Genomic DNA, 10,982 nt, shown 5'->3' with positions numbered 1-10,982 from the left:
GATCAGGTAAAAATTTGAACATGAAACAAAGGTCCAATCACAGTGTCTGCAGAAAACAAGCTTATCCACAGCAATGAAAAATGCAAAGATAATTCAATGTTTTCCACCTGATCCCAGGCAACGTTTCTTAGCATCCCGTGGCACATTCCTCCTGGCACACCTGCCTCACCCTCCAAAAGCTTGTTTTGCTGAGTCCTTTTTGTTTTCAAGGCTCTTCTACTGTCACAGGAGCCCCAGTATCCCTCTAAAACATTTCAAGCTCATTTTTTTGCTGTCATTTCTCTTGGAATGTGTGGCTGCCAACAGGCCTACAATAGCTACATGCCTTGCAGACATCTGCTGTTTAATCTGGAGTGGCATGTCCTTGTTTTATTTAAATGATTCTGCTCCTGTCCCATGAATGATCATTTTCCTGTCCATAAGAAACCCTAATGGTTTTGCATTTCAGCTCCATCTGGTGCATTTTGGCTGTGTGTAGCAACATATCGGTGCCCACTCCTTCTGTCTAAGTCCTCAAGTAGGTCAAGACATCACCATGTCCCAGCGCTGACTCATGGCTGTGCTCTCGCAAGGGTTGATGACAAGTTCTTTGGTGCTCTCATTCATGTCCCCAGTTGTCTCAGTGTCCAAACAGAAGCGTGAAGCTATGTGTTCAATGTGTGACCCAACTTTACCCCACCGCTGAGGAGAGATACACACATGTCAGGAGAAAGGGGTGAACAAGCTTCCTCCTCATTATGCTTTTACTATACTGTTTTAGCATCAAGAGGAGAGTCATCACTAAGCCTGTAAAGACTGATGCTGAGAAGTACAAGACCCCTCAGCCCACACCCAGCAGAGCATATGCTGAGCATTTCTCCCATCAGAAGCAGACTCATTGAAGCTCAGCCTCTGCCTGGCTTCAGGAAGATAATATATTGCTAACAGCTTTTTCCCCAGGTCATTGGTTCAAATGCCAGCTCAATGATTAACTACAGAGAAATGCTAGCATCTGTTGGCTGACTGGCAGCCCACATGAACTAAATTGCCAGTTTTGTTTTGACATCTGTAGCTAAGTATCCAGATCACCACCCACACTACTAAACAACCTTATCAAATGTCCTGCTTTCTGGCTTCATCCTGGCTCATACCATGACATCAACATACTCATTTGGCAAAGGGCCAAACAGGCCAGAATATGTACTCCCAGATAGACTGTGTTTTCCAGAGGAAGGCAGGGCACATGTGTTTTGATGGGCACTAATCCTATGTTGAAAGAAAGGGAACCTTAAAGAAAATGGTGTATCAATGAAAAAAGAAAATGGGTTATCAATGAAAGGGCTCACCTGCTTGTTGTCGCCTTCTCTGCAAGGTGACAGCAGCACCTGGGAACCAGGGAAGAGAGTGTACACGGACAAGCACAGCTGCTGCTGACGGACTTGGTGGTTGTATGTGTATGCCCATTCCTTGCAAAGAGGAAGAAAAAGAAAGCAGGTGAGAGATCAGGGTTGATTAATGGTATTCTTCTATCTGGAAAGCACACACTTTGCCTTGACCCTTGGAAACCAAGCACAAACCTCACTGATTTCAAGAGGCACCAGGAGAAGTCACTAGGATGTTTCAGGCCTTCCCAAAACTGCAGCTGTCATTGAGGGACTGTATGTACCAAAGAAAATTATTACAAAATCTGCTGGAATAAAATGGTTTACAAGGCAAAAGATTTCACAGCCAGAACTGGACTGTGGTTGGGGAACACAGAAAACCAGCAAGAGGCAGAAATGTGCAGCCACACAATATGCAATCCCTCTTTACAGGAAAAGAGCAGAAGAAATGTTTTGCAGCTAGCAGTGAGCAGATGCTGGATTTAACTCCATTCACCACTACTCTCTGGGCCCAGCCATTCAGCCAGTGTTTTATCCAGCAAAGTACACATCCAAGCCATGAGCAGCCACTTTTTTCATCAGAATGCTATCAGAAACTGTTCAAAAACCTTTACAGAAGTCCAGGTAGACAACATCCACAGGCCTTCCCTCATTGACCAGGCAGTTCATCTTGTTATAGAAAGAGATCAGGACCTTCCTCTCATAAACCTGTGCTGACTGGGCCTGATCACCTGGTTGTAATGGCACTCAAGATGATCTGCTGCATGACCTTCCTTGGCACCAAGATCAGGCTGACAGGTCTGTAGTTCCCTGGATCCTGCTTTTGGCCTTTCCTGTGGATGGGTACCACATTTGCTACCCTCCAGTCCACTGGGACCTCCACAGTTAGCCATGACTGCTTGTAAATGATGGAAAGAGGCTTGGTGAGTGCATTCGCCAACTCCTTCAGTACTCCTGGGTGCAACCCATCCGGCCCACAGACTTATGGACGTTTAGGTGGTGTAGCAGGCCACTGACCATTTCCTCTTGGATTACAAAGGTCTCATTCTGCCCCAGTTCCCTGTTTCCAGCTCAGGGGACTGGGTGTCTAGGAAACAACCAGTTATATTGCTAAAGACTGAGGCAAAGAAGGCATTTAACACCTCAGCCTTTGGACACAAGCAAAGAGCTGCTTTGGCTTATGAGAAATCACAAAATGTGCTTTTATATAACCCCAGAGAGTGACTTCTGGAACAAGTGTTTTTGCTTACAACTTTGTGAGAGTATTAACATTAAAATTAGGATTTGTACGGGTTTCTGAGGATCTCTAAGTGAGGGCGCAAAGCAAGATTTAAAGCCTGATGTGTAAGCAGTTCTGAGATAGTAGTCAGGCCAGCAGCAGTGGGAGCAGATGGAATGTAGGTTGCTGAGCCATGGCAGGGGAGAAGAGTAGGGCTACAGAGCAAGCAGCAGCCTGGCTACACTAGCAGAGGGAAATGACCTCGCTGGCAAGACTAGGGCCAGGGATCAAGAGAGTTTCTGCAATTCACCTCAGGAGCCAAGGCATATGTTTCAACACGGTACAGGCTATGAGGAAAAAAAAAGCTGGTGTGAAAGAATAAGTAGAGAGAGAAATCCGAACAGCTGAGAGCTCAGATATGGAGAAGTCAGAGCTCTCAGAAGAGCAAAGTGAGCATGGGTGCTGGCAGTGGGAGGGATGGTAGTGCTCAAGTGTGTGGCAGTTTAGGCTGGGACTGGAAAAATGAAGGGTAGAAGGTGCTCCTGGGAGACTGCAACCCTTTCTGAGTGCCAGAGTGGAGGTGAAAAATGGCTGCCTTGATCTCAGAGCTGGGACACCTGCAAGTCCCATAACTGTGAATAGCAGAGACTTCGATTTGCATTATAATGAGTTATAGAGCAGGGAAACTCTTCAACCCCTTTGGTATCTGTCACCATCAGCTTTAACTCTTCTCCCTGACTTCAAAACAGATGGCTACAGGCATTTAATTCCTGGGAATATAAATCCCACTTCATTCAGGTTCTTAGCCATCTGGAAGGAAAAACACATTTTTGCATAGCAGACCAAGATTCACAAGGACTTCACACTGTGAATGTGTGATGGATCATCACATCCCACATTTCTTAGCCTACTACTCCCCACCAGCTAATGGAAATCAAACTTGGCTTTCTGAACAGCCCATCCACAGTCTTCTCAGTGACAGCTTCCCAGGATTTTGGCACAAAACAGGCATTAATTTTTCAAAGCCATAGTCTGCACTGAAAGGGCCTTCTGGCAACTACTTCTTTGTCAGACAGGGCAGAATTTACCTGATCCTGCATTAACACCTTCCAGACATCCCAACCATGCATGCTGTCAGCACGTGTGAACTATCAGCATGGGAAACCAGGCGCCAGGGACAAGGCCCGAGTTATACCCAAGGAGGCTCTTTGGCAGTGTCAGCAACAGCAGCAAGCTAGTGCTGCTACTTTTGTGTATGCTGGATCCCCCAGCTAACTCAGGGAGTGGGACTTCATGACCTCTTAACCTCCTTGCTTCACTGAGGTAACTTGCAGATGGCTACTGTTCCCAGAGGTTCCACGCTTTTGTTTCCAGACCAGGCTCTGTTTAAGCCTTCCATGTATTCGCATCCTTCAAAAGTAGGACCACTCTTGTGCTCAGCAAAGCACCATGGCATAGACAGGTGGTGGTAACCATCTCTCCTAAGCTGCTCTTCATCAAAAGAAGTGAGGTCAACAGAGTTAGATATCTGTGTCAGTTTGATAGCTGATATTGGATCCTCCCCTCTTGCCCCCAGGGCATCCTGCTACTGTATCTAAACTGACAGATTTTCACACAGCTCTTCTGTTTTGGTAAAATGGCTTTTTAGGGAAGCCAGTCCAGTTGAAAATGTTTTATCCAGTTCTAATGATGTCTTCTCTCTTTTCAGCCCTAGATGAATGCCAGAGAAAATGATGCAGAAAATGAAGACATTCTGAAGAAAAAGAAGTCACTTGAACACCACAGAATACATTAAAAGCTTTGAGTTAAAATGCATGCTAATGGCCATGCAAATTTTTATCTTACTCCATCTCTGCCTTTATTTGTAGCAGTTGAGATGAAAACTCATACTCTTTTCCCCATGAGAAACTTATCTTCTACACCCTGGCAGACTGAGCTCTGATGTGGGCAGCACAACAGTACCAACAGTAGAGCTTCACATCCTGGAGCTTGTGGTTAATGTGGCAGCCCAGGGTACTCCTAAGAAGGGAGACCTTCAAGCTTCAGGGCTTCAGACCAGCCTGAAGTGATACCAACTGGGTTGAGAGCTGACCCTTGGCACCGAGGAAAAAGAGATGCACAAGGTGAGACTCCGATCAAGATTTTCTGCCTTTTCAAAGACAAGGCAGATCCTGATGAAGCACTGGTAGAGCAAGGAGAGAGTAGAGTGGGAGAGCAGAGCTACTAGCTGGACACCACAACCACCAAACCCAGTTCTCCAAAGCCTTGTGTAACACTAGCCCCCATCTGAGGCTCACGACTCATTTTTCAAGGCTTTACCATCATTCAAGCAGGCACTTGTCACTGCTACTCAGCATCATTGTGAACTAAGAAAATTATTTTTAAATGTGACCTTTGGCTTGACGTAGCATGGCTGACAGAAAGAGAAAGGAGCCCATCTGCCTGGCAAGGTGCAAACCCATCGGAGTCCACCATTATGTGACAGAGCTGTACGTGCCCTGCTGCCAAGAAGGAGGTCAGCTGTATCCTAAAGGCAAGGTAGCAACTAGAGAAAAATGTTTCTCAAGAAGCCAGGAACAACCTCAGCCCCCAATTATTATCTTTTTAAAATAACAGGGGGGGATTTCACAAGGTCACTTAAGGATACCAAAGTGCTTCACTCATCAAAAGTTGCATCAAAAGGGATGCAATTAGCTCTTATGCACACCTCGGGAGAGGGAAAACAAAATGTAAAAGGTGCCCATAGCAGCCCAGGTGTGAAGGTGGCACAGCTGACAGCCAGCCACAGCTGGCCACAGCTCCAGCTGGCCTATGGCTAGGGCAGGACTTGCTCACAGAGGAGAAGAATGAAGACTTTTGAGGGAAGGAAGGTCAGAAGAGAATTTTTATGGTTGAGATGTCTCAGCAGGCACACTGTCAGGTTAGTTTGGATACCTGCTAAATGTTCTCCAGAGAAAGTGCAGATCTAGTCAACACACAGAGGTCCTTGAGCCAACTGGGGTATACTTCAACACCACATCAGGCAGATGATTACATTGCATTTCCTTCACAATAAGTGTCAAGGACACCCAAATGCAATGGCAGCCACTCAGCTCCAAGGTGCGAAGGACCAGGTATTTCCTTACACGAACATGAAATGTCCTTTGAGTCAGCCGACAAAACTGACTTAAAACGGTGTCTCCACGCGGCAGGAAACCCCCTCTGTGTGTATGGGGGGGGGAACAGCTGCTACAGGGGAGGAGCCGTGGCCGGAAGCAGGGGCAGGACTAGGTCCCGTCTGATTGGCTGCCTGCCCGCTCTGCTGCTCGCTGCCGCCCGTCCCCGCTGCTGGGAGCCGCCCGCCTCTGCCGCTTGCCTGCCCCCCGCCGCTGCTGCCAAAAGTCCCAGTGCCGCCTGAAACCGCCGCGTTTCCAGGGTCTGCAAACAGCTGTGCCGCAGCTACGGGGGGGGGCGACCTGTGCTTGGAGTGCCCGCAGCCTCTTTGCTACCCAGCTCATCCTACCTGCACTGTCGCGTGGTGAGACAATTCTGGCTACCCCAGCTTATAGGGGAAAATATAATCCAGCCATTCGGGCATATCCCTCCCCTCTTCTTCCCTCACTTGAATAAGATGTGTAACTAAGGTGTACCCATATATGTTTAATGTGTTGTAATCACTCCTTTTGAACCTCCTGCCCCAAATTGCTTTGTTTTCCCCACAATAAACCTTGCTGTTGTTAGAAATATTAGTAAGCACTGAGCAGGTTATTCACTCAAAAAAGTCGGGACATAAGTTCCTGTATCCTCTGTGTGAGGCGATACCCACGTGTGGATCTCTCAGCAAATCCTGATAAGTTAATACACTTCAATAAGGAGATATAATAGGTCACGGATCGTGACACAAGGCCTAGATTTTTTTTGGGGGTGCAGGCCAGATAATTTGGGGTGCACGCCTTGGAAATGTATGCTGCAACCTTCCCACTTTTTCATCACTTGTCTAGGAGATGACTAACTTTATATTCATCTTGCAGCTGCTGCTTATATGTGTATGAGTATATAGGGTGAAGTGTCTTCTGTTTTTTTTTTATCTGGAGTATGTTAAGTTTCCCAGAACTGCTAATGATTTAAATAAATCCCAGAGTCAGATGTCTACTCCAAAGATGTATGGACTAATATTAACTGACACTTAGTTTGAAAGGAAAACAACAAACCCAACTACTCATATGATGATTAATTATTTTCCCTCAGATGCATTTCTCTTGTGAAAAACTAAATCAATCAGTTCATTTAGCAGATTAGATACAACAAAACATAGAGTAAAAAGGCTCTGGTGGACAGGAGCACAGGTATATCCCACTGTGTCCTGGGGACAGACAGCACTGCACAAAGATCTCTGTCAGTCACTAAGTCAGGAACAGGTCCCTCTGAGAGCCACCCCAGGGAACAGAGCCTGCTCTGACTGCTTTTTGTAAAGGGAAAGGCCAAGTAGATTCCGGGTATAAGAAGACAGAGTTCTCCTACTCTGATAGGGGTCTTCTTGTGCCTCAGTGTGCTTTTACATACTTCAGGACTAACACCAAACACTACCAAGGAGGGTTTTTGAAATTTGCTGGGGTGTAAATCTGATTTCACCACAGTCAGAGTACTCTTCCCAATCTACCCAAACTATGGATGTGGCTGGAGGACTCACAATGCCCTTTCACTCCACTACAGATAGAAAAAACTAAAATAATGATTGCCACCTGACAGGTCCTGTTCCTCTCTTCTCAAACCATGCTGATGTATGACAGCTCAGATCTTCTCACACCTGGTCCCAGAATTTCATGCATGCAAAGGGCTTGGGGAGCCTAGCAGGGAGACAGCTACAGAAAGGCAATCAAGCCACCAAATTAGTGCTACCAGCACTCATAAAAAAGGATCTTGGTGGCCGGTATATTTCCATAGTAATTATTGAATGCCAGGAAAGCACAGCTTTGATTTAGCTAAGCCTATTTTTCAAATAATGAAGCTTAGAATTAAAAAGATGTGACTTCAGTATGTGAAGATTATTGCTCTATTCTAGCATACGTAATACAAAACTAAGTAGCATTCAGGACTGCTGCATAATTTATCCTACACAGCCTGGTGACTTTAACCCCCATGTCACCCACAAATTCAGGTGGTCTTGTAACAACTGTGTAATTGAAATAAAAGTTTCTATTCATAATGAAAATTTAAATAACCTGCTTTCATCTGAAATATTCTTCATGGGTACAAATAACAGAGAACTATCCCGGACTGACATAGAAAATAAATGGTGAAGGTTTTTTTCTATTCCTGCCTGCGTATTGAGAGTAGCTATCCAGCAATCTGTTTGTCGTGCATTTTTCTGTTCCCCTGCACGGTTTGTTCTGGATGGGCACAAAAAAATGGTGTTGCCATCCAGCAAACTGCTGCAGAATCAAAATGGGAAGATGAAAAGTTTGTGGCATGAAAAACTGAAAAAAATTTACTGCACAAGAAATATCAAATGTCTTTGATGGGAATGAAACAATCCACCTTGTTGGCAGGACATTTTTCATTTTAAAATACCACATAAAATTGATATTTCAGAAAGACCAATGCCATTTAATTTTCAAATACTAGCCTGCAGCAGCATTTTCCATCCTCATTTTCTCAGATTTTTAAGAAAACATCCAATTCATTGAAAGCTGCAATTGTCACTAAATCATTTTTTTTTCCTTCAGCAGAGCTGACCCTGTAAAACACAGTGACCAGCTCTCATCACTTTGCTTCTCTTGTTGTTTGTGCAAACAGTCCATGTAGCAGTGAAAGAAAAAGGATTCTAAAACCTGGAAACCAGTTAAACCATAAGAAATACAACCATGCAATACTTGCAGTTATACTCACTATATTTCCTCAACTGACTAAAATTCAAGTAGTCATTGTTGATTTTACCAGGCTGTGAAGCAGTTATTATTTTCCTGACTAAAGGCAGGCACGTAACAGCATGCAGAAGAGATGCACATCATGACCCGCTTAATTTGCACAAACTTTTAGCAGCATCTTCTGACTGGGCCTTTTATATGCATAGCTACCTGGTTGGAATGTGTAACCACGAGGATTAAGGATGTACAGTCAAGTGGAAACAAGCACACCATTGCCTATTAAATTATTTCACAGCACCATGAAGAAGCAAGTTATGGTTATCCTCTCTTTTATAGATGGGAACAGTGAGAGAGAGCTTATTGACATGCCCAAAACCACAAAGGGACCCTGAAGAAAAGACAAGTTTTGAAGCTGTGTTTTCAGGGTCTTGCACCAGTGACCTTGCTGCAAGTCACATGTGCCTGCTCTTGACTCTTAGCACTTCCTAGAGTATGCTTTTGAGAGCACTGATTCATGCAGCTTTTTGTCATCTCAGTGAGACTGAAAAAATTGAGACTGAAAAAAACCAAGACAATTCTCATTAAATTCTCACTACTTTCATGGGCAATCTAATGTTTAGAGAATTCAGACCACTGTGATTCAGTGCATCTTGAAAGAAATAAAGCTGAAAGATGAGAGGAAGCTATAGTTCTCTTTGTCTTTCTCTGGTCTCTGCAGATGAATGGCATGTGGCATTCCTGAGCAGCAGTAAGCGCTCAGCGTAAGCTAGCACAGAGATAAGCAGTCCACAGGTTGCCAGAATGGGTTTCTAAGGCTCCAACAGACCCTTAGAACAGTGAGGAAATCCCCTTGAAGCTGCCCTAGAGCCTTCTCTCCAGCTGGCATCACAGGGATAGGCAACACATCTTACCTGTGCTGTTGCTGCCATGCCTTTGCTGCTGATACAAGGATTTAAGCTCAGGGCGGGGAGCTCTTGGGCTTCAGACTTGTGTGACTCCAGGCAGCTCTGCCTTTGCCTGATCATCCCAGTCTGATAGAGTGATTCCGCAGGAATCCTATGGAAACAGCATTAAAACAACCTCCCTACTTCCCCAGGCACAGGGAGGCTCAGTGTGGTAAGGAGGTTACAGTCATACCATTTCACCGTCAGAAAATGAGAGCAGTAAGATGTATTACAATACTGAACCACTAAGACAGTACATTGACAGGGACACTGCAGAAGCAGGTCTCAGAGATAGATGGATGGCCTTTATAAGACAAGGAAATAAGTAACGCTGCACAAGGCAAACAGGAGTGTCCTGGTTTGAGACAGGATGAAGCCAGTTTTCCTTTTACTTATTTTTTTTTCTTCAGGAAGCTCTCTTTTAACTTAGCAGCAACTTTTCCAGCTAGTGAACTGATAACACTAGAATGTTTATGTTACTGCCAGGACTGCAAGGTCACCAGAAGAGTTCTATCTGCAACCATCCCATAGGGAGGACTGGACTAGAAGGACAGCAAAATTGACCAAAGTATTCCATTCCATATATCTACATAAGCTCAGTGTAAGGTCAAGGATCACAGAAGTCAACTTTCTTCCTGATTCTTCTTCCCTTCTCTTCTGTCCATTGCTGGCATCTGGGGAGGACTCCACTTATCCATCACCATTGATCAAGGCTTGTGCATTTCTGACCCTCAAAACTCTACCCTCAGCTCCTGTCTGCTCTGCTGCTCCCTCTGGCAGCGAGAACTGTTCGGAACTGTTCATGGGTCAGGAGATGCCATGGGATTTTCTGGGGGTGGGGAGAGGCAATAAGGTTTTGCACATTGCTGAACACATTTGTATACAACTGTACATTTATTTTTTTTTTAATCATTAGTATTTAATTAAAGCTGTCTAGTTTAGTATTTAATCCAGAAAGCATCTCTCCCTCATTTTCTCTCTCCTTCCTTACCTGGTGGAGGGGATGGAGAGCATTACTGTTGTTGGTTTAATTGCTGATCCTGAGTCAAACTGGGACAAGGAGCAAGGAACAGACTGTGAGCAAGCTGAAGGTCAACTTTATAACAGTTACAGAACCCTGATATTCTATGTAAATGATGCTATGCAATGCCCCACATAGCAAAAAAAAAAAAAAGGAAAGAAAACAATTATAAACAATTTTAATTAAATTCACTCAGTCATTTCATCAGCAGATCCCTGGATGTAGCTCCAGAATTTTTGTGCCCTATTAGAGCCTGGCTTCTGATAGTGACTGAGGGATTATTGGATGCAATGGTTTCTGGAATAACTTCGGTAACTAAAAGGGATCTGCACAAAAGCAGACGTGGGAGTGCATATTAAGGAAAGCATTAGTCTAGGAATAAGGCAGAGCCACTTGAATATAGGTCATAAATTCCTAGAGTGGAGGGTTTCATATCAGAGAAGCCTTGAGTATCACAGTATGGTGTAAAAGGACTGGGAATTAGGTGTGCTTTTTTTGTAAGCAAGAGTCATTAAGTACTGAAAATACCCAACCAAAGGTGGGTTGGATTTTCCACCTTAGGATACTTTTGTAAAGAAAATTATTTCCCTA

The 10,982-nt window shown here is 44.5% G+C and overlaps 1 protein-coding gene across 1 annotated transcript in view; it reads right to left on the bottom strand.

Moving 5' to 3' along the window:
- Nucleotides 1-522: 522 nt before the first annotated feature.
- Nucleotides 523-10,982, bottom strand: part of GALNT14 (polypeptide N-acetylgalactosaminyltransferase 14) — a gene marked incomplete at its 5' end in the record, with an annotated part of 38,836 nt that continues 28,376 nt past the window's right edge. Inside the window, 3 exons of the mRNA XM_009996332.1 lie at nucleotides 523-681; nucleotides 1,326-1,445; nucleotides 9,338-9,482. Of these exons, the coding sequence (XP_009994634.1) occupies nucleotides 523-681; nucleotides 1,326-1,445; nucleotides 9,338-9,482 (424 nt within the window). The remainder of the gene's footprint in view (nucleotides 682-1,325; nucleotides 1,446-9,337; nucleotides 9,483-10,982) is intronic.

The sequence above is a fragment of the Chaetura pelagica genome, unplaced genomic scaffold, assembly GCF_000747805.2.
Source record: "Chaetura pelagica isolate M959 unplaced genomic scaffold, ChaPel_1.0 scaffold620, whole genome shotgun sequence".
Classification (NCBI taxonomy): domain Eukaryota; kingdom Metazoa; phylum Chordata; class Aves; order Apodiformes; family Apodidae; genus Chaetura; species Chaetura pelagica.
The sequence above is the reverse complement of the archived record's forward strand: the minus strand, read 5'-3'. Positions and strand labels throughout refer to the sequence as shown.